The sequence below is a fragment of the Sinocyclocheilus rhinocerous genome, unplaced genomic scaffold (assembly GCF_001515625.1).
Source record: "Sinocyclocheilus rhinocerous isolate Xijiao unplaced genomic scaffold, SAMN03320098_v1.1 scaffold591, whole genome shotgun sequence".
Classification (NCBI taxonomy): Eukaryota; Metazoa; Chordata; class Actinopteri; order Cypriniformes; family Cyprinidae; genus Sinocyclocheilus; species Sinocyclocheilus rhinocerous.
Genome location: NW_015641476.1, coordinates 266140 through 287999, shown reverse-complemented (window position 1 = coordinate 287999; position 21860 = coordinate 266140). Strand labels below are relative to the sequence as shown.

Sequence of the window (21860 nt, the reverse complement as noted above, 5' to 3'; positions counted from 1 at the left end):
GATGACCAGGGCCAGGCAAGCGGCTTTCAGCTCACCGCTGATTCACAGGGATATCATGGTTTTTTAGGGCTTGAATCAAGCGGCTTGCCCGTTTAATTTGTGAGATTACTCCTCTAATTTCTCACTAAAATAAACCACTCAGCTCCGACATATGGAATGTTTTAAAGTTTTCTCTGTGTGAAACCCCACTCGGTCCGCATTAAACAATTGTCTTATGCTCTGGGTCACATGTACGACACTTTTACTGGCAGCTCATCAGTTAATGGTGTAGGATCTCGCACATCCACACGCACATGCAAATACAGCATGTTCACAAACACATACGCACAGACATATGCCTCTGGTGTTTAATAGCACCACTCCTCCACATCTCTGACGTCAGTGAGTTTTGCCATTAGCATGATGTTGAATTTCCAAAACTGGCGGTATTGCTGCCAGAGAGACCTCCCCTTCCCCCACACGGCTCTCTTTTGTGAGTGCACATGAGATGACCAGGGCCAGGCAAGCGGCTTTCAGCTCACCACTGATTCACAGGGATATCATGGTTTTTTAGGGCTTGAATCAAGCGGCTTGCCCGTTTAATTTGTGAGATTACTCCTCTAATTTCTCACTAAAATAAACCACTCAGCTCCGACATATGGAATGTTTTAAAGTTTTCTCTGTGTGAAACCCCACTCGGTCCGCATTAAACAATTGTCTTATGCTCTGGGTCACATGTACGACACTTTTACTGGCAGCTCATCAGTTAATGGTGTAGGATCTCGCACATCCACACGCACATGCAAATACAGCATGTTCACAAACACATACGCACAGACATATGCCTCTGGTGTTTAATAGCACCACTCCTCCACATCTCTGACGTCAGTGAGTTTTGCACATGCTCACGTGACTCACACTTTTGCTTTGCACATCACATGATCTGATATCATCTGGCAGTGGGGAATATGAATGGGGACATACCACCTACTGTGCTGCTGTCTGTCAGCCTGCGCTTTGGGGCTAAAGCATGTAAAAGAAAATCTGTCCAATGCATTTTTCTCTACTGCCTAATGAAATTTAAACAGCCTAATGATATGCTCTGGGTCCTCGGGACTGTTAGTCTTGATGTCTGTAAGCCCCACAGAATCATGATAATGTCTCTGCTAGTAAAGGAAGACAAAGAAGACAGCGCATGCACAAAAATCGACATCTAAATATGTTTTACGTTATTTAGTAGTACAATGCAGGGCTACAAATGAACTCCACTTCACTGAAGTGTTTATTGTTGTCTTGGATCAATAAGAAGGTCTTAAGGTAAATAGACTAATCGTTACTGAATGCTATGAACACGGTGATGGCTTAATTCGGAATAAAAACTGTTAACTGTTCATGGGTTTTGATGAAATGCAGACCTGATGGACTGGTGCGAGTCAGTGAGCTGTGGCCCGTTAATAGTAGCGAGGTCAGTACATTTATGTCCAGAAGCCATTTTCCCCACTGCTCCATTTAATTTGGACATGTAGCCGTAAATTATAGAATGATGCGGTGCTACGTTATGCTTTGAGTAAAAAATAGCTTGTTTTGATACAAGTGAACATCTCAAATTAAAGTAAATCTCTGGGGGGGAAGAAGGAGAAGAAGAAGAAAGAAAGAATTTCCATCTACATCTATATTTAACAGTACCTTGGGACACGGAAACAGTGAGTGCACTGACAATGCAGTCATGATCAAACAGTTAATTTCAGGTTAGGATTGATTATTTTAAGATTACTTTAAAGAAATAGTTTGCCCAAAAATAAATGTTCTGTCATTATTTACTCACCCCAGTGTTGTTCCAAATCGTATGACTTTCTATTTTTCGCACACAAAAGGAGAAATATATATAAAAATGCCACTGAACTGAGGCATTTTATATATAACTCCTTTTCAAACTTTAAAAAGAATGCAAAACATTATAAAAGAATTATAAAAGTGATCCACACACACTACATTCCAAGTTTTCTGAAGTCACATGACAGCTTTGTGTGAGGAACATTATTCACTAAGTCCCAAACTGAAATTTCTCTCTTTAGGATGTTTATGAAAGTTCATGAGAGAAGTAGCATTGTCTGGTAAGTAAAATAAAAAAATCATTGTCAAATCTTTATAATGAATCAATTGATCCAGTGCACAGGTCAGAATAATTTTGTTTATAAGTTCAGCTCAATGATCTGTTTTCAGCCCAACATGGAGAGGAGTATCAGAAAATAACATTACATTTCAGTTTGTATTTCACTCAATGTTTATGTATGACTTCAGAAGACTTAAACATAGTGCTCAAGTCATATGGACCACTTATTTGATACTTTTATGGCACTTTTGCATAAGTTTGAAGGCCTCAGTTCCCATTCTTTGTAATTGCCTTCTGTGTTCCTCAGAAAAGAAAGTAAATAAGGTTTGGAACAACATAGAAGCGAGTAAATGATTGCAAGATGTTAATTTTTGGATGAACAATTACCTTAAGGGTCACTTTGCCACAGTTTAAAGGAAATGCAGCATTATGTCAAGACAGATTTGACATTGGTGTGCAACAAAGTGTGCATTTGATCTGAAAAAAGTGACGTGACGTGTAGCCAAGTATGGTGTCCCATACTCGGAATTTGTGTTCTGCATTTAACCCATCCAAGTGAACACACACCCGCAGCAGTGGGCAGCCATTTTTGCTGCGGTGCCCGGGGAGCTCAAGGGTCTTGCACAAGGGTCTCACCTCAGTTGTGGTATTGAAAGTGGAAGAGAGCGCTGTACATTCACTCCCCCCACCTACAATCCCTGCCGGTACCAAGACTCAAACCTTTGGGTTACAACTCTTTAACCATTAGGCCACGACTGCATCACAGTATCAGGATTACATAAACACACAAGGAAATAATAAAAAATAAAAAAACTTGCGATAGAGACATTCATATAGAGGCATTTGTAACTCATTTCTTCCTACTACAAACAAACTAAGCTGATGAATCTCTCAGCACATGCTCAGTAAGTGTTTTCACTCTGCCTGTGAAAAACAAGTGACTGAATGGCATCATCTCTGCATGCACTGTACCGACTTACATTGCAGTCCAGTAGATCTATACTGTCCAGGCTCTTGCTTCTGTGGATGCGGCCCTTGATCCTGCGTAGTGATGGTTTGCCCTGACTCGCAGCCGCAGCAGGTGGCGTCGCAGCAGAGGCAGCAGTGGCATCTGAATCAGGTGGCACCCTACGGTGGAGAGACATTAGCACATAATCATACGGCATGCTGGGATCCTTAATGTCTAGTCGGACCAGCTGCTACCTACATTTACACACTTTTATCCAAAGCTTCTTACATGGCATTCAAGGTACTGTTCAAAAGTTTGGGGTACTTTTTTTTTTTTATGTATTTTTTATATAGTTTTAATTCAGCAAGGATGTACATTTTATCAGTTCATACATTCCCAGTGAAAGAAACCCAGGACTAATTTTTGAGCTACTGTATAGGAACGCCTAGAATTTAAGCAAGTGCCAGTATATTCATAAGATTTCATAGGGTAAATTAGGGACATCTTCTGCAATTTACTTGATGGATCAAGAAATATACACATCATCATGAGCTTAGGTGTCATCACTCGTCCCTGATTACCTTAATCCAACTAAAAGCAAAGCTTATCATAAAAGTGTCTTACATAACTCTACACTCACTACTAGGATAGACTGACTGTTTTTTTTTGTTAAGATTAGACTGCACAATGTGCATGCATCAAAGCTTTGAAAAACGTTTCTCTCACTCACACCCATATGGATCTCTCTCCTCTCACAGGAGGTGTCTGCTAGCGTGAATTAGTGCAAGGAGCAATTAAACCCTCGGGATATATTGGCCATGATAGCTTTAATGCTCTCATAAAAATCGCTGTCTCCATAATTAGAGGTGCATTCTAAGGCAAGCATCACTGTTACTATTGGTTACATTTACAGTAAAGAATTTAATCAACCCCTAACCCGAAAATATTACATATTGGTGCATGAAAGCATCCAGCACGGTTTGTGCTCAGAAGATGAATGATGCCCCAAATCATGCATGAGGAGGAGTGTGCTATTACTTATCAGTAATCAAAAAAAAAAAAAACTATCTACAGACCAAAATATCACAGAGACTGAGAGTACTAATTCTCCCTCCTACTTTTTCTCAGTTTGGGCCAAAATCCATAGGGCTACTGTAAGCAGGTGATCCCTAGGGAAAAGCCGGAGGGGGATTTGTTTTAATCCTGTCACTCTGGGTGATTTATGTAACCCCAGTATCACCTTCCAGTTTGATTTTCCTGCCACTGTCTCTTGTCAAACTGAGGAGACAAGAGAGTCTGAAGTGCACACCCACAGTGAATCCCATTATGAAATCCATTATGAAACTAAATTAGCTCAGAGTAAAGTATTGAGGATCCATGTTGTATATGAGTCTATAGGTGCCTTGCAGTAAAATAAAAACAAATATTTGCTTGAAGCTCAGTTATCTAATTGGCTGATGTCATAACTGAGATTCAGATAAATAAATAAATAAATAAATAAGCAAACAGATTTATGGGCAGCTGACTGACTGGCTTTCCACTATTTAATGACACACAGAGTAAAGTAAAGTAAAATAAAATATTTAATACATTTTATTAAAAAAAAGAAAAAAGAAAAAAAATCAGATTTATGAGCATTTGAATGACTGGCTTTTTTGATGACACATGCACAGAATAAATTAATAAAATAAAAATAAACCTAGGTCCTGACAGTATTTTTTAAACACACATGACATATTACAGCAGTACAATATTAGGTTATATATATCGCATATTTTTGTTCAGTTGTTCACAGAAGAAAATAAATTCACCTCCCCCTAAACAGCATGTAAAAATAAAATAAAATGTATTTAGTAACTGAACATGTGGGTCAGACATTCTATTCCGGTTTAAGAGTTTTTTTTTTTTTTGTACAGAAAAAGCTAAACCCAAGATTAAACCCTAACAAATAGGCCACTGCAATTGTGAATTTTCAGGATCTATCTTCTCAATAGCCAGTTTCTGTTCCCAAAGGGCAGACAGGCTGAGTGTCAGTGGCCCTTTAGTCCACTTCCTCTTATTTTTACATGGTGGTCAGGCTGATACACGTGCTCTTTCGCTCCCTGGCAGAACACACTCAACAATTCATTCCCCAAACCGGAGAGCAGTCTGGCCAAAGTGAGAGCCTTGGATCCCATTTGCTGCTGTGAATCCCTCTGATTGGCAGGCAGAGCACCAGAGCACCAGAACTGGGCTTCTCTCCTGTGACCTCCACACTGCCCACGATCCCTAGAGGATTTGCACTAAACCCAAGAGCATCGCATTCAATCTGGAACAGCTTTCCTGGAACGGTTTTCCAGTGTCTCACACACACACACACACACACACTCTGTTATTCTGGGGACTCATTCACACACTGTACTAAGCAGAAGCTTAAACCCTTTGCAGTAAAAGAGTGGAAGAATTGATCTACAACTCATAATGGATTCACATAACACACGTATATGTGTTTAGAAAACCAATCTAACCATTACCTCAAATAGAAAATTTTTTTTTTCTGTAATAGTTTAATATATAAAAAGACAAAGTATTTAAATAAGTTATTATAGACAAATAAATGCTAATCATTTCGTTTCAGTAAAATGTTGTCTTAATATCATGCTTACTATTTTTCCACACAGTATAAATGGGTCTGCAAAGTGGCTTCTTTATACTTAAGGGTCCCTGGCATAAAAAAGTTTGAAAATCCCTGGGTTTTCTCAGAATAACATGGAAAATAAACATTTTATCGCTTGTTGCTTTATCATGTCTGGTTAAGACAAGGTATAAAGTAGAGACCTTAAGAGTAATGCACTAAAATATTAAGCAGTCTGCCCTGGTTATCCACCCCTCTCAACTTCACAATAAACAACAGCATTTCCTTCAAAAAGAAAAACCCTCCTCACTACTCCACTAAGAGGTGAGCTTCATGAATGTTACATGAAGTCTTGCCTAGAAATAGCAATTCTTCCAGCTCAGTGTGAGTGTTTTAAGAGGTCACTGGTACTGGGAGATCCGACAAGCACTGATTACTGTACCACACACACACACACACACACACACAACACACAACACACAACACACACGCGCGCACATTACACATTTAACAAATCATTTCATTGAAGTGTTAATTTTATAAATATATTATTATTATTAGGCCTATATAAAACAATATATTAAATAGTATATGAATTTATAAAATTACCTTTTCAGTTAAATAATTTGTTAAATGTGTATTTTTTTTATTATAGAATTAAAAAAATTATATTATTTATCAAAATATGTATTATTAAATACTATATTAATACAAATACATTTAATGAATGATGTATATTTATACTACTTTTGTACTATATTTAATATCATTTATAAAAGTAAATAATCTTTTATTTTTTAAATAAGTAATAATATCTATATATTAACATCTAAACACACAATGGTGTTTCGTTACTAAATGAATCCACGTTTTGAAAAAATGAGTACATCAATGATTCAGTGACCCATTCATATAGAGTCACTTGCTTTGCTTCTGAATGAATCAACCGTTTGAATCACCAGTTGAACAAATGAATGGCTCACTCATTGATTTTTAGTTTAATATTTACAGCATCCTTTCATTTATCTTTAAAAAATTATTTAATATTTCAATGTAAATTTTTTTAAACCAATTAATTCCTATTTAAAACCATTTATCTCATAGCATAATTTATGTAATTCTAATTGCGTAAATGCATTCATGCCATTTCCGAACAGTGTGTAACTATACCTAAATAAATTCTGTTTCTCTTTCTATAGCTACTTTTTTTAAATGTCTATTCAGTTTTTTTTTTTATTTAACACAATAATGACTTCAAGTTATCTTTTGGGGGTTAATTTATATGCAATTAATTATTTGACTTAATCAGCACATCATGCAATTAATTAGAATAAAAATTTTATCACTTGACAACCCTAATACAAATAATTATTTAGATAAATCTACATATAATTAGATAAATTAATAACATATTTAAAGAAAAGGAAGTAAAGGAAGAAATCCATTTAGTCTTTTTCTTACATGAATCAACACAAGACGCTTACATAAGGCAAAACTAAATCTGAATGCCTCACCATCAATAGCAATATACTGATATAGAATAACATTTATAGTCATTTGTGTATGTTAAAATAGCCCACTGCCAAGGATGTGTGATAATGCCATGCTCGGCATGCTCCAACAGAGGTGATGTGCTCGTGTGAGGGTTCAATGTAAACAGATAGCCAAGCAAGGCCACGCCGTATGACATTGCATGGTCGGAAGAGCAGAGACCTTGTGCAGATGTAGATCCATTACTCAGTTCAGTGATTGTGACACTACCTTGTTAGGATACATTCATTCAATACGATGCCAAGGTGAGGGCAAGGAGCTTTGATGCATTCGTATCAGTGATGTACACAGCACCTGATATGAGCGAATATAAGATGGGCTTGGGCGTGTGCTGATTGCAAGCTGGGATAGCTTTAAGGCTAAACTGCATGACTAAGAGAAGAGAGTGTCCCGAGGATACTACCAGTCATTGAATCTTTCTCCGATGAAAGCAGACAAGTGAGACTCTCTCTGAGGGACGTGCTTTGACCAAGACCAGTTTCAGGTCCAAACTCTATTTATGTTCAAAGAGCACTGATTTAAATTTTATATAATAATTTCTTAACAAATAACATATACATTTTTTTATTATATATAATAAAGTATATCTCTACAAATCCATTTCTAATAAAGTATTTCTCTACGAATCAATTTGTAAATTATCAAGATTTCATTTCATATTTGACATGAAAATCTTTTCTCTCAAAGTTTCCACAGAGCCCCCAGCACTTTTTAAGTCTCCATGGGGGTCTGGTTTAAAGACCCCTGGTACTGATTGATTTTTAAGATGCTTTGGATTTTATGCAATGACCCTGCATTCATGCTCAGTAACAAGGTGTTTCCAAACAGACTCGTGTGACATTATGCTCTATAGCCATTCCTGGCACGAAGAGCTGGAAGCTTTTTGCAGAGCAATCTAGTGCATCTTACCAAAGACATCAAGGGTCAAACTAAATCTGCAAATGCATTCAAATTCTAAAAACTCGACACCTCAGTCTTTGGTGAATCTCCTTTAATGACTTCAAGAGAAGCAATTCAAGTGGAGGAATCATCTGGGAACTTCTGCACAGAGTTCATCATGTAAACACAGCAGCAGAGCAACAGACACAACACACGGCTTTAGTCTAAGTAGCCCTTCTGTAATGATTCCTCCTCTTCACCCGTCGTTTAGAGGTTAATCTGCAACACTGATCCCCGAATACCATTAACACTGCACAGGCTCCTGTGGCCTAGACAAACGGGACATGATGTCTTTCACCCTTCTTTGCCTTCCCGCATGCTTTCTAAGATGACTGTGTAATCATGAAAACTACATTAATACTGCCAAAGAGTTTAGAAAGTCACAACACTACAAAGCAAGGAACATTACGGCAAGTAAAGAACTTTAAGCATGCGAAAATCTGTTTGTTTGTGTTGGTGGTCACATTGATGGGATAACTGTAAATAATCTTAGCGGTGGACCTTTGACATGAGATGACCAGGAGCAGAACAGGAAGCGACATGCTGATTAGACAGCTTCGACAGATGGAGAGGGAGATTAGGGATACAGACGTGTATCAAACATGACAGTACAACGGTCACAGGCCCATGCTTAGTGTCTCCCACCGTCCACCCGTTCTGACTGCAAGAGCAGTACACAAACACGACCTGGCACCCGCACCAAGAGCAAAACATACCCACAAAGTCTTATAAAACAAAGAAGGCAAAATCATAAGGACAAACTCCACTGATATGGAAAAAAACATTTTAAATGTTGCCAGATAATTTTATTCAAAAGCAAATTATAGTATGTTAAAGGATTATATACATGTTACAAAAGTTTGGGGTCTGTAAGATTTGTTGTTTTGAAAGAAATTAATACTTTTATTTAGCAAAGATGCATTAAATTGATCAAAAGTGACAGTAAAGACTTAAATGCTGTTCTTTTAAACTTTATAGTCATCAACGAACTCTGAAAAATATGCATCATGATTTCCCAAAAAAAAAAAATTAAATTAAACAGCACAACTGTTTTCAGCAATGATTAAAAATTGTTTAAGTTTCTTGAGCACCAAATCAGCATATTAGAATGATTTCTAAAGGATCATGTGACACTGAAGACTGAAGTAATGACTGCTGACAATTCAGCTTTGCCATCAAAAGAATAAATTAGCTTTAAATATATTACAATTAGAAAACAGTTATTTTACATTCTAATAGTATTTCACAATATCACTGTTTACTGTATTTTTAATCGAATAAGTGCAACCTTGATGAACATAAGACGATTCTTTCAAAAACAAAATCTTATCAACCCCTAAATTTTGAACGGTTGTATTCATGCTGGACACAGTTTTTTAGTCTGACTTCACAAGATTCAGACAGGTACAATGAACTTACTTTAGTCTGACTATAATCAAATTTCAACGTTCCTGTAAACGTACTTAGTTTCTGTGGAACGTCTTGCAATGATAGAGTCCTGCAGAACAGTGTTATAGAAGCAGGACACTTTTGGCTGTTATGACTAAGCATTGTGTCACACCCTCAGGTTGCAGCTTCAGCTTGGTGACCAACTGCATGTTGTTTTTATCCTGCAGGTCAGTATGGTGACTACTATGAGTCAGCCCGGCTGAAAGCAGATCTGACTCAATGATCAGAGGGGTCATACTTGACCAGGCCATCCCACAAGGAGCAAAAACTCTAAGGCTGTATGTTATCATCCCTCCCTGTGGGCAGGTTTTTTAAAGGAGTCATGAGTAAGGAATTAAGGTACAGGTTTAAAAGTCATAAAGTGGGACACATTTAGAGGACAGTGTCGTGCTGTGGAGCTAAACAGATTAAAATCCTGACTATAAGCAAATGGCTAAAATAGAGAGAAAAACTGTGTCACATTGACTTTAAAGAAACAGTTCAGCCAAAATGAATATAGCCTTAGTCAGGTTAGATGCTACATTGAATTTAACACAGATGAAAACAAGGCTGTAAGGGATTTACAGTCTTCACAATATTACACACTTTATAAAGGTCCTAGATCATATCATTTTCACAACTCACAACTTTCAAAACTGTTTTATAAAGATTTTGTCTATAGAAAGTTTTTTTTTTCTGAAAGACTTTCATCAGCTGAACATTTGGCATGCTGTTAAACAACAGCACAATCCATTGAACGTACTGTACTTCTATACCTCACAGCCTCGTTTTCATTCCTGTCCAAATGTAAATATGGCGCTAATGTCTACTGAGTAAATTTTGTGCAAATTTTCATTTTTAGGTGGTTTATTCCCTTAGCAAAATGATCATAACAACTGGGCACTTGCATTATGTTTAACTTCATTTAATGTTTTTGTGAGCAAAGTTTGTTTTAAAGGGGTCATATGATGCGATTTAAATTTTACTTTCTCTTTGAAGTGTTACAAGCTCTTGGTGCATAAAGAAGATCTGTAAAGTTGCAAAGACTCAAAGTCTCAAATCCAAAGAGATATTCTTTAGCAGAGTCCAGCCCAGGGTCGCCACATGTGGTTGCCGCAAGCCTCCTTCGTCGAATCCGCCGGCCGCGCCGTTCTCAAGTCCGCCTGCCACCGCTCACTCTAGCCCGCCGTGTGACGCTGTGAAAGTGAAACTACTTTGGTCTTCCAAAGGAGGACATGACTAGAAATCAGTGGTTAAGTAACTTTTTTATGCTTTACCCAAAAGATTAATACCAAATATGATTACAGTGGCCACTAAACCAACTTACCGCCAACTTTAAGCAGAATACCCCCTACAACCCCTCAAACACAAAACCCTCCTTAAAAGATGTTGCACACAAGGAGGCTGTGGGGTGGCAGAGGAGCAAGAGCCGTAAGGCAGGGATGAAGCAGTCATGAGTCAGTAAACCCAGTGTAATCTGTCCCCCACTGTGCCATAAAGCATCTGAAAGGAGATTACAATCTCACGGCAGAGTGGAAAACGTGTGAGTCAAAAACAAACAGAGAAACACAGCTATTTTACCCTGACCACACATCTCTGAGACGATGACAATGTTTAGGAGATGGAGAGCAATCAGTGTCAATCAGTGCTGAGATTTCCTCTCTGGTGCCTACTGGAGTAACTGAAGCTCAGTGTTGTCAGTTCTGACACTCTGAATCTCTTTTAAAATGTTTGTGCACTTTAACTTGTATTTCAGTCCGACTCAATCAATAAAATGTACTCTTACAGTCCAACTGAAATTGTACTAGTCTGGTTTTTGTGATGTCAGACCTACAGTTGATAACGTGATTGCAGCTCGGTTTCTTCCAGTACACTGTAAAAATTATTTTTCAGTTGTAAATGAAACAAAAGAAAACACTATTTCAGTCTTTCTACTTAAAAATGTCATGTTTAATTCAATGTGTAACCCAGGTTAAGACCTTTAGAACTGGTTTGCATGGATTTTTTAACACTGGAACCAGACAGTAGTAACACCAAGGATATTTTGGTCATCACAGACCATTTTTCTAAGTATGCTGTCGCGATACCTACCCGAAACCAAAAAGCGCAAACAGTTGCTAAATGCCTATGGGATAATTTCTTTGTCCATTATGGCTTTCCGGAAAAGCTGCTTAGCGACCAAGGGCCAGACTTTGAATCTCGCACCATCCAAGAATTGTGCAGGATCGCTGGCATTCGCAAAGTGCGGACTACCCCCTACCATTCTAGAGGGAACCCGGTGGAATGATTTAATAGAACCCTTTTGCAGATGCTAGGTACGCTGGAGAACAAGAACAAAGCTCATTGGAAAGATTATGTCAGACCCTTGGTGCAGGCGTATAACTGCACCAGGAGTGATGTAACGGGGTACTCACCCTATGAGCTTATGTTCGGCAGGCAGCCTTGACTACCAGTCGATCTCGCTTTCGGACTCTCCTCCAATACCTCATTTCCGTCGTATTCACAATACGTGAAATCCCTAAAGAGTCGACTAGAGGAAAGCTACAGAGTTGCTACTCATAATGCATCAAAAGTAGCTGATCAGAATAAAAGACGGTTCAACAGGAATGTAAATGCCTCTGCACTTGAACCGGGTGATCGGGTCCTGTCTCCAGCCTGCCACCCAGAAGCAGACAGGAGACCCCAATTTATGTTCCATGACTAGAGAGGCCCCATCATACATTTTGTCTAATTTCCAAATAGGATATGCAGCTGCACCATATACTGCAGTTTTGTAATGTCTGCACATTCCATTCTCATGCAGGCCTCTACACACAGGCAAATACATGATTATAATAGTAGAATGACTTGATACATAAATGGCTAGATTCACATTGATTATACTTGATTAGTTCATATTTTGACCAATAAAAATCTTCTACAGCTGTCGCAATACCTACCCGAAATCAAAAAGCACAAACAGTTGCTAAATGCCTATGGGATAATTTCTTTGTCCATTATGGCTTTCCGGAAAAGCTGCTTAGCGACCAAGGGCCAGACTTTGAATCTCGCACCATCCAAGAATTGTGCAGGATCGCTGGCATTCGCAAAGTGAGGACCACCCCCTACCATCCTAGAGGGAACCCGGTGGAATGATTTAATAGAACCCTTTTGCAGATGCTAGGTACGCTGGAGAACAAGAACAAAGCTCATTGGAAAGATTATGTCAGACCCTTGGTGCATGCGTATAACTGCACCAGGAGTGATGTAATGGGGTACTCACCCTATGAGCTTATGTTCGGCAGGCAGCCTCGACTACCAGTCGATCTCGCTTTCGGACTCTCCTCCATTACCTCATTTTCGTCGCATTCACAATACGTGAAATCCCTAAAGAGTCGACTAGAGGAAAGCTACAGAGTTGCTACTCATAATGCATCAAAAGTAGCTGATCAGAATAAAAGATGGTTCAACAGGAATGTAAATGCCTCTGCACTTGAACCGGGTGATCGGGTCCTGGTGCGAAATGTCAAATTGAGAGGGAAACACAAGTTATCGGACAAGTGGGAATCTGAGATTTATGTGGTACTCAGTAAAGCAGGTGACATGCCAGTATATACAGTCTGTCCCGAAGGGAAAGATGGACCAGTCCGCACCCTACACCGTGACTTGCTGCTGCCTTGTGGGTTTCTACCCGTGAGTGAAATTGAAGAGTCCCATCCTCAGAAGGTGCGTCGTAAGCCTGGAACCAGATCCCACTCTGCAAATGAAGCAGCCCAGCAGGAGCCTCTGATGAGCAGTCAGTCAGAATCAGAGGATGACCCTGTTCATACAAATCATTCAGGACTTCAATTGGATTTCAGCACAAAGACCATCTCACTTTTTCCAGAAAGTCCATTGATTGTAGAAACCTTACCTGAAACAAAGTTCATTGAGCCATCTTCAGCTGTGGTAAAACCTGCGAAGGAAATCTTGCCTGACATCTTTGATCCACCTCTGCTTGTAGTGGACCCTGTAAGAGAAACTTTACCTCACATTAGCTTGGGAGAAGGAAAAGAAACTCATAATCAAATAGATAATGGAGAGGAAAATCACCTACCCAGTGTGGATCCTGTCGGAAATGACATTGGAGATGATTCCGGATCGCCTGGAGAGAAAGTTGGTGTGGAGATATGCAGAAACAAATGCAGTTCACTGGTCCAATTGCAGAGTCAGCCCGAAATTTATACCACGGGCGTGGGTTACAAATGCCTTACTTGCCATTTCTTCGTAATTATTAGTGAAATTTACTAGCAATTTCGGAGTGAAAATTATTTCACCACCAAATTTTTTTCTGTGTATATATGCGAATCAGACTTTGTCCCGACATTGTGCACTTGCTCCAAAAGACAGGTGACACATGAAATAGAGCTACATTCATTGTTTAATATAAAAGAGGCTCAGGTTAAAACTCTGACATTTTGTTCCTTGGAGAAAAAAAAAGTCTTGTTTTTGAGTTTCAAGTGACTTGAGGACCGGTATATGATAACCGAATCAAATTTAGAAATGCAGATTGTTGATTTCTTGCTTTGGCGTTTCTGACAAACACTTTTTTGTACCTACAATAATCAAGAAATGATTAAAGACAAAAATATATTTTCTGGAAGTTGCAATTAAAATCCACTCTGCTCAAAACTCAGTTTGGGGGGGGTGTGATACTTCTGGGTGAGTTCATGCATCATTAAGCAGGTGGGAGAACAATGGATTGCAGAATGCAATAGACAGACATCTGGGTGGGTGCAATACAACGGTCGCCTCCCATTGCCAACACATTCGGTTACCACACGCACGTTATGAACAGGGAGCAGGGGCGGATTTAGTGATTTGGGGGCCCCAGGCAAAATACAGGAATGGGGCCCTATACAATTTCACACATTTACAACCTTGAGGTTCCTTTCACTGTTGCTTGCTGCTGCACGACCGTGTCCCATAGTTGTGTCTAATCTTTTAGATTTTTCATGTACATGTTATAAATAAAGGATTTCTTTAATGTTGTAAATCCCTTGTTCACATTTAAACAGGTTATAATAGTAGTAGAGTAGGTTGGACACTAGGTGGTGCGTTGGGTTAATTTTCACTATGCAATTGTCTACACAACGCAAGGCTGCCGTTTTTATGAATAGATTCCGGGATTCCGTCCCCATTTTCTACATCACCCTAGCTACTTTTGCTAAGAAGCACGTTCAACGCGGACGCACAGACGGTTGTCGTGGTAATGAACACCACAGCAACCACTTGTGCGTCCGCACTGAACGCGCATCTCGCATATAAAAAGCATTTTAGGGGGCCCTTGGCTTTTGGGGGCCCAAGGCGGTCGCCTACTTTTGCCTAATGGTTAAGTCCGCCTCTGACAGGGAGCAGCAGAGAGCCAGTAACCATGGGGTTGCTGGTTGGATGGATGCTTCCATCATGACAATAATGTAAAGTAATTCTGATGAAAAACCCACCCGCTTTATCAATGCACATGACTGCTGTGCTGATGGGGAGGTGGGGGTGCCAACACACGACAAACACACGACACACGCTTGTGAGTCTTTCGAGGAGACCACAAGTGACAAAATAAAAGGTTTTTATGCTCAAGACCATATTTAGACATATACCTCAAATACACACACAACTGCTTAAAAAAATTTAAAAATAAATATACATATATAAAATTTTATTTATTTAAAAATACACATATACAAATGTGTTTATACAAATGTATTTATTTATTTTAAATATTTTAATCTCTGGAACAATATAATGAAACCAATTCAGTAAATGCAGCATGAAAGAAATGCATTCCACATGGGTTTGCATGAATTCTGAGGACCAGATGTGAGCAATCACAATCCATTGGTTCTGGTGCCAGCAGGTGTTTAGATGGAAAGGAAATGTTCTGATTGATCTTTGAAAACAATATGCAAGTACAATTTAAATTAAGTAAAAGAAAATATAATAACAGAGAGGTCTGTATTATTAACTAATCGCTTACCAGCTTCAACCTCCACTCAACCAGCACACGCAAATATCATTTAGATAATGAACACATGCCGCTGTAAAATCAGAGGATGTGTATAACCTTCATTTGGAAGAATGTTGCAAATGCACTTTGCTAAATGGAAATTGTTAAATGGATTTGAGTGGCTGCACCCATGTGATTAATAAGCTGTCTGAGTGAATTCAGTGTGGAGGCAGTGGAGAATGAAAAGTAAAAAATAACCAAGCCAAATGCAAAGGGGAAAAAAACATGAAAAAAATATTGAATTATTTTTTTGTATTGTTTAATATTTCTAACACAACTATTCAGGCTCAACAACATAATTTCTAAGGCCAAATGTAAGCTTTTATTATACCAGGGAAGGACCGCGTCAGTCTATCACCAGTGTGCAAAAATAAAGAGAGTTATACATTAACATATCAAAGAGACAAAAATATACAAACAAAAACAAAAAATCAGAGATGAGAGATGAGAAAATGTGGGTTCAAGAGCAAAAATTCACTTCGGCAAACAAAAGTAAGCAAAACAGCTCTAACTGTGCTGTCCCAAGATTAAAATGCAACAGTTTCTCCATCTATTCCTCTGTCCATCTCTTTTTTTCTTCCCTTTTTGTGTTCAGAAGTCTGACAAAACCTCAGCGCACGTCACACTTCACTCTCCTCCCATTCCACACTCACTCGCTCACTTATCAAACCGTTCAGTTTATACTCACCACAGCTGTCTCTTCGGAGGGATGCAGTCATCTTTGTTGGAAGCTGTCACTCCCATGGCCATCTGCATCACTGTTATGTATTTCTGGTACTTCATATTGTCTGCCACTACCACCACGAAACCAACATAGGTGAGCTCGTGCGCGTCTATTCCCTGGCATTCGCCTGCGCTGGGTCCGCCTCGGTCACTTTCAGAGCGCCATTTCCAGTTCTGAGGGACTGACAAGGAAAAGACTCCTCAAGAAGCGCGACAAAAGGTACCATGCCGCTAGGACCCATGTCTGTTGTGACTCTGTAATCTCATTAGTGCTCTGAATAGCCGGCTAATCCATTCAGTGTTGGTCAGGAGCGACACATTGTTTCTGCGCACTTCTCACGAAGCACTTTCTTGTTCTGAAAACAATCAGAGAGAAACTCTGACAGAATCCGGCGGCAAGTGACAGCGGCTGAGCGTTTGTGTGTGAGGTAGGAGAGAGGAAAAGTGTGCATGTATATACGCACTAAAAGACAAGGGAGAGGGAGGGAGAAAGAAAGAGAGAGAGACGCGCACACATGCTCGGGAAGAGCAAGAGTGGGGGTAAGAAGCAAAGAGCGAGAGAGACAGGCAGCGAGAGAGCGTCTCTCAGATGGCACGGAAATATATTTCAGAGTATCTAAACATAATGCCAGATGATTCACAAAACATCTTGGTTAATCCAGCTCACAAAAAGATCTCAATGCAAATCAGCTCAAAATTAAGCATTCTGGGATTTGAGCTCTGTGACTGTGTTTACTAATGGAATAGGGGGATGGGAGACAGGAATAGGAGCGAGGGAGATGTGAAGAAGGGGAGAGAAGGCACAATTAATTTTTAAATCCCGAACACATGCACATAACCATCAGTAAATGAATTGGATACACAGATTAAGTGTTGTTCAGCCAAACGCATATGAATGCAACAGTGCTATTTTAATCAATGTAATGCATCATTCCGTCCCAAGCAACAAGCCTAAACAAGACCCATTACAATGACTACCTGCTGACCTTCTTTCAGTCTCTATCTGCTTCAGTAACCCTCATCTGATGCCACAGAGGTCTAAAGGGCAGCCATTGTTAGCCTGAACATTGCCTGCCTTAACCAAGTTAAAGGACTGGCTTAATTAGAAAGGGCACTTTGCCATTAGACAAAAGAACCTCATTAGTCGTATGCTTAGGTAACCAGGACATACAACAGGATCAATTGTAAGTTCCTCTGATTTCCTAATTAAGCAATTTTTGTCATTCAGCAGACAATTTTTACTTCCAGGACATTGATTGTACCTGCGTTTGAGTGCTTTGTGTCGGATAGCAATCTCAGTAACCGTTATTCCTTCCTGGTTCCTGCCCACATGAACCAGCATTCGGTCTGAAGGACGCCCAGATCCTTAACCTTTAGGCCTCTGAAGCACTAAATGAGATGGGGGATTGGGAGTGGGGGCTCTACACTTAAAAAGGCATGCGATTAAGAAACGCCAAGTGAATTGAGTGATTAGTGAGTCCATTGTAATTGTGTAGAGACGCTCTTATGGAAGACAGAATAATTGATTATTATAATGGACCTCTTGGGTGTGCAGAACAATTATTTGTCGTGGTGTCAAACAATAAAAGGAATTTTGTGACTCACAAAAATTCAGTAAATGGTCTTCTTTGTGTTATAATATTGCAGGAAATACCTAACCACAAGCTATACGGAGTAAAATGAAATGCAACCAGGCAGAGGTTTGGGAGCGCACCAGCGCCTCAGTCCCACAGGAGAGCCCATTAACATTTTTGGGATAATCATGACTAAGAGAGATGCACTTGAGTGAGGTCAAACACCAGGACACACAGAGAAATATCACTGAGATTATGTGCAGCAAAAGAGAGACCACCTGAAACTATCGCAATTTGTTGAGATTTTTTTGCAGCACTTTTATATCAAAGAAAATAAGTGCACTAATATCTTTGTCTCTACTTTCAACACATTTATTTTCTAATAGACCTGAAAGTAATATGAGCACTTTACCCCCAACAATTATGTGCATCTATGCTATATTGAACTGAGCCACACTAATGAATCATATCAAGTCAAACTAAATATAGCAACTACAATATGAGTCATACTGAAAGAGGTGTTAAGTACATCAGATACATATTTTAAAGGAAAAATGTTATTTAACAGGAATAATCTCTCTCTCTCCCTCTCTCTCTACACACACACACACACACACACACACACACTTTCATTCATTGATATGAAGATGAAATAAAATATAAATATTAGATGAAAACCTTGCATGAAAATTATAGACGTTGCCTTGGCAAATTAAATAAGTTTAAGTACTAAAATTGCTAAAACTAAAATAAAAATTAATTAAAGCTAAATAAAAAAGTATTTAAAAATAGAGTTAATTCAAAATATTCATACATACTATAATAATAATAATAATAACAACAACAGAGATGTATATGATAATTTTATATTTTACAAAAAAAAAGGATATAAAAGGATAGTGGGAAGTCAGAGGATAATAGAGAATATGAATTTAATGTCTCTGATGACATGAGACAGAAGAAATAGAACAAAAACAAATGCATTAAAGGCATGTAGGAATCACATGACCAAAAGGCAAGTTTCTCTTGTTAGAACGTCCATCCTGATCAGAGAGCACGAATGTCAGATAGAAAGTGGCGTGTCAGCAACTTGCATGCCCTGAGGTCTCTAATAAAAGAAAGAAAATAGACTTTTCTGTCTCTTTTATTCCGTCAATACTCTGTTTCTCGGCAGGTCCTTGAGACACTTCAAATCAAGGCTTTAAAATGGACAACTGGATAATAGCTGTCCAATTCTATTCATGAGCTATGCAGACGAGTACAACATTATGCATTTAAACAAACACTCATTCATATTTACAAACCTAAATGCACACAGAAAGTGCAAAGAAATTCAGATGAGTGTTCAAAAAAAACCATAGGACACGTTTCATTTACTAAATTTAGAAACGAAGTCCTGAAAATGCATGTTATGCTCATCATCATCAGTTCAGTCTGTCTAATCCGTTCTAATTACAATGACAAACACTGCATAATTCATGTTGCACTGTCCTTTTTGCAATACATAATTTATATATGTTTAATAAATTCGAGCACAGAGCTGACACTTGTGTCCCAGCCAATTATCATCTTTGCTAAAAGTGTGCGGGACTCTCTAAATAACTATGTATACTTTATAATGTCATTTAAGAAAAGGTCATACAATCTAAGTGACATCGTCTCATCCAGCAAACTACGTTTTTGGTGTTTCCCATCTCATTTACTTGTCCAAATGTGTTTTAATGTGTTTCGCGATGGTCTCTCACCAGCAAGCAGGAGTCTGGGCAGCAGAAGTAGCCCAAGGTCAGGAGAAGTGGTTGGTAAGCTCACACTTGCACAACAGCAGACAGCCACAGCAGGTTTTCCTATTAAAACCTCACACCTTTCAGTCACAGGTGACAGTGAGGTGCTTAACTGAGGAGATGGCGACTGGCATGCTGAGCAGAGGACACATATTGATTAAAGCTGGCATTTAAAAACTACTTGTCGTAGTTTGTCCCTGCTTTGAGGAGCACCGGATGGGTTTAAGACGGAGATTTCCCCCGGGGACACAGCGCATCTTAACGTGTTGATTATCCTCGGCCATAAGTTACACCCTCAACTGGCCCGAGGACACAATTAATCACATGACCCACCGCGCCGAGATTAATTCTGAAGCCTTGGACTACAGCCCCTTCCATTCAATCACGGATGGAAATCTAACAGAGACGGCCAATAATACGAGCGCACACAGAGACGAAGATGAATGCTGCTACATAGGGAGAGAAAATCAAACAAACAAATAGACAAACAGATGCCCTTATTAGGCAGATTCGGGTGAAGTCAGGCAATAGAGACAGATCGTGCTGTCCACCAGCTGCTTGTTGTCACACCAGTTACAGCAGTAAAGGACCACTGTAACTCAACCCTCACATAACAACCCCCTCATAATCGCCATGACAACATGACGCCCGGCCATCACCATCATGACGCTCCCTTGGGGCATGAAAACTGTGGACCGAGACATCTAATACTAACATGTTTGAACATAATACATGCATAGACATAGAAAAAATATACTTAAGCATGAAAATCTTTCCACAAAGACATGCGTATGCATTAGCTTTATCACATGCCAGAAAATGAGCACCCCATTTTGGCAGCTGGCACGCTTGTAATATAAAATACGCACAAAGTAATCTAAAATGCATGTAAACTAGTTTCCATTGGAATACACCACTTCCTGTTTTTCTTCCTCATTTCACTTCAGTTAATCTCTGACGCTACAGTTTCCCACGCATGAACCAATACCTCCAGAGGCATCGGGAAGTGTTTAGATTATGGAGGGGTTGGGTGAGGTCGAGACCCTCTACAGTTCCTGTCATTGTCCTTCTAGTAACTCTAAAAGCAGGTTGAGGGGGTCAACAGACCACTGCTGGTCATTAAAATGTGCTGTTAGAGAAGGAAGTGGACACAGACTGAGGCTGATTATTGCAAAGAAATATTAGAAAATATTAACTACAATTGAAATAGCTAACAGTGCTGTCTGCTCATGTGCATCACATGACATACTGAGGGTGTGGTTGAGCACAAGGGAAAACAAATCCCAGTTCCCGTTGTTACCTATTCATTTCAAAGGGGAAAATGAAGAGAAATATACACTAGATTTGTATATTTTTTAGAAACAAACAAAAGAGCCAAGAAACAATATGTAACAACTTATTTAACTTTATGAAGTCTCTTATGCTCACCAAGGCTTAATTTGTTCAAAAATACAGTAAAAACTGTACTATTGCAAAAAGTAATTAAGATTTTAACTTTTTCTATTTTAATATATTTTATTTAAAATGTAATTATTTCTTTTGTCAAAGCTGAATTTTTCAGCAGCCATTACTGTCATATGACCCTTTTGATTTGGTGCTTAAAAACATTTCTTATTATCGGAGTAAAAAAAAAATTATGCTGCTTAATATTTTTGTAAAAGCTGTGATACATTTATTTTTCAGGATCAGTGGTGAATAGAAATGTCAAAAGAATACTAATTAATTAATTTATTATTTGATTAATTATTATTTGAAGAATTATTTTGTAACATTATAAAGATGTTAAGTTCTGTCAATTTTGATCAATTTAACTCATCCTTGCTAAATAAAAGTATAATTTCTGAATGGTACGGTAATTACTGAATGGTAGTTTGTATATACGGTGCTGCTTGAAAGTTTGTGAACCCTTTAGAATATATTTCTGCATAAATATAATCCAAAACATAATCAGATTTCTGAAAGTATAGTCAAAGAGAACCCAGTCAAACAAATGAGACAACAATATTTTCTTTGCCATTTATTTATTGAGAAAAATGATCCAGTGTTACATATCTGTGAGTGGCAAAAGTATTTGAATCTTTGTTTTCAGTATCTGGTGTGACCCCCTTTTGCAGCAATAACTGCAGGTAATATTTCTTGCAACTGCTGATCAGTCCTGCACACCGATTTGTAGGAATTTTAGCCCAT

At 38.8% G+C, this 21860-nt stretch overlaps 1 protein-coding gene across 8 annotated transcripts in view; it reads right to left on the bottom strand.

Moving 5' to 3' along the window:
- Positions 1-16452, bottom strand: part of LOC107755055 (tight junction protein ZO-1-like) — a 124932-nt gene extending 108480 nt beyond the window's left edge. For all 8 annotated transcript variants that reach the window (XM_016571699.1, XM_016571702.1, XM_016571703.1 and 5 more), the window contains exons 1-2: positions 16284-16452; positions 3073-3220 (exon numbers count right to left, since the gene is read on the bottom strand). In XM_016571699.1, the coding sequence (XP_016427185.1) occupies positions 3073-3220; positions 16284-16378 (243 nt within the window). In that variant the 5' untranslated portion in view covers positions 16379-16452. The remainder of the gene's footprint in view (positions 1-3072; positions 3221-16283) is intronic.
- Between the last annotated feature and the right edge of the window lie 5408 nt (positions 16453-21860).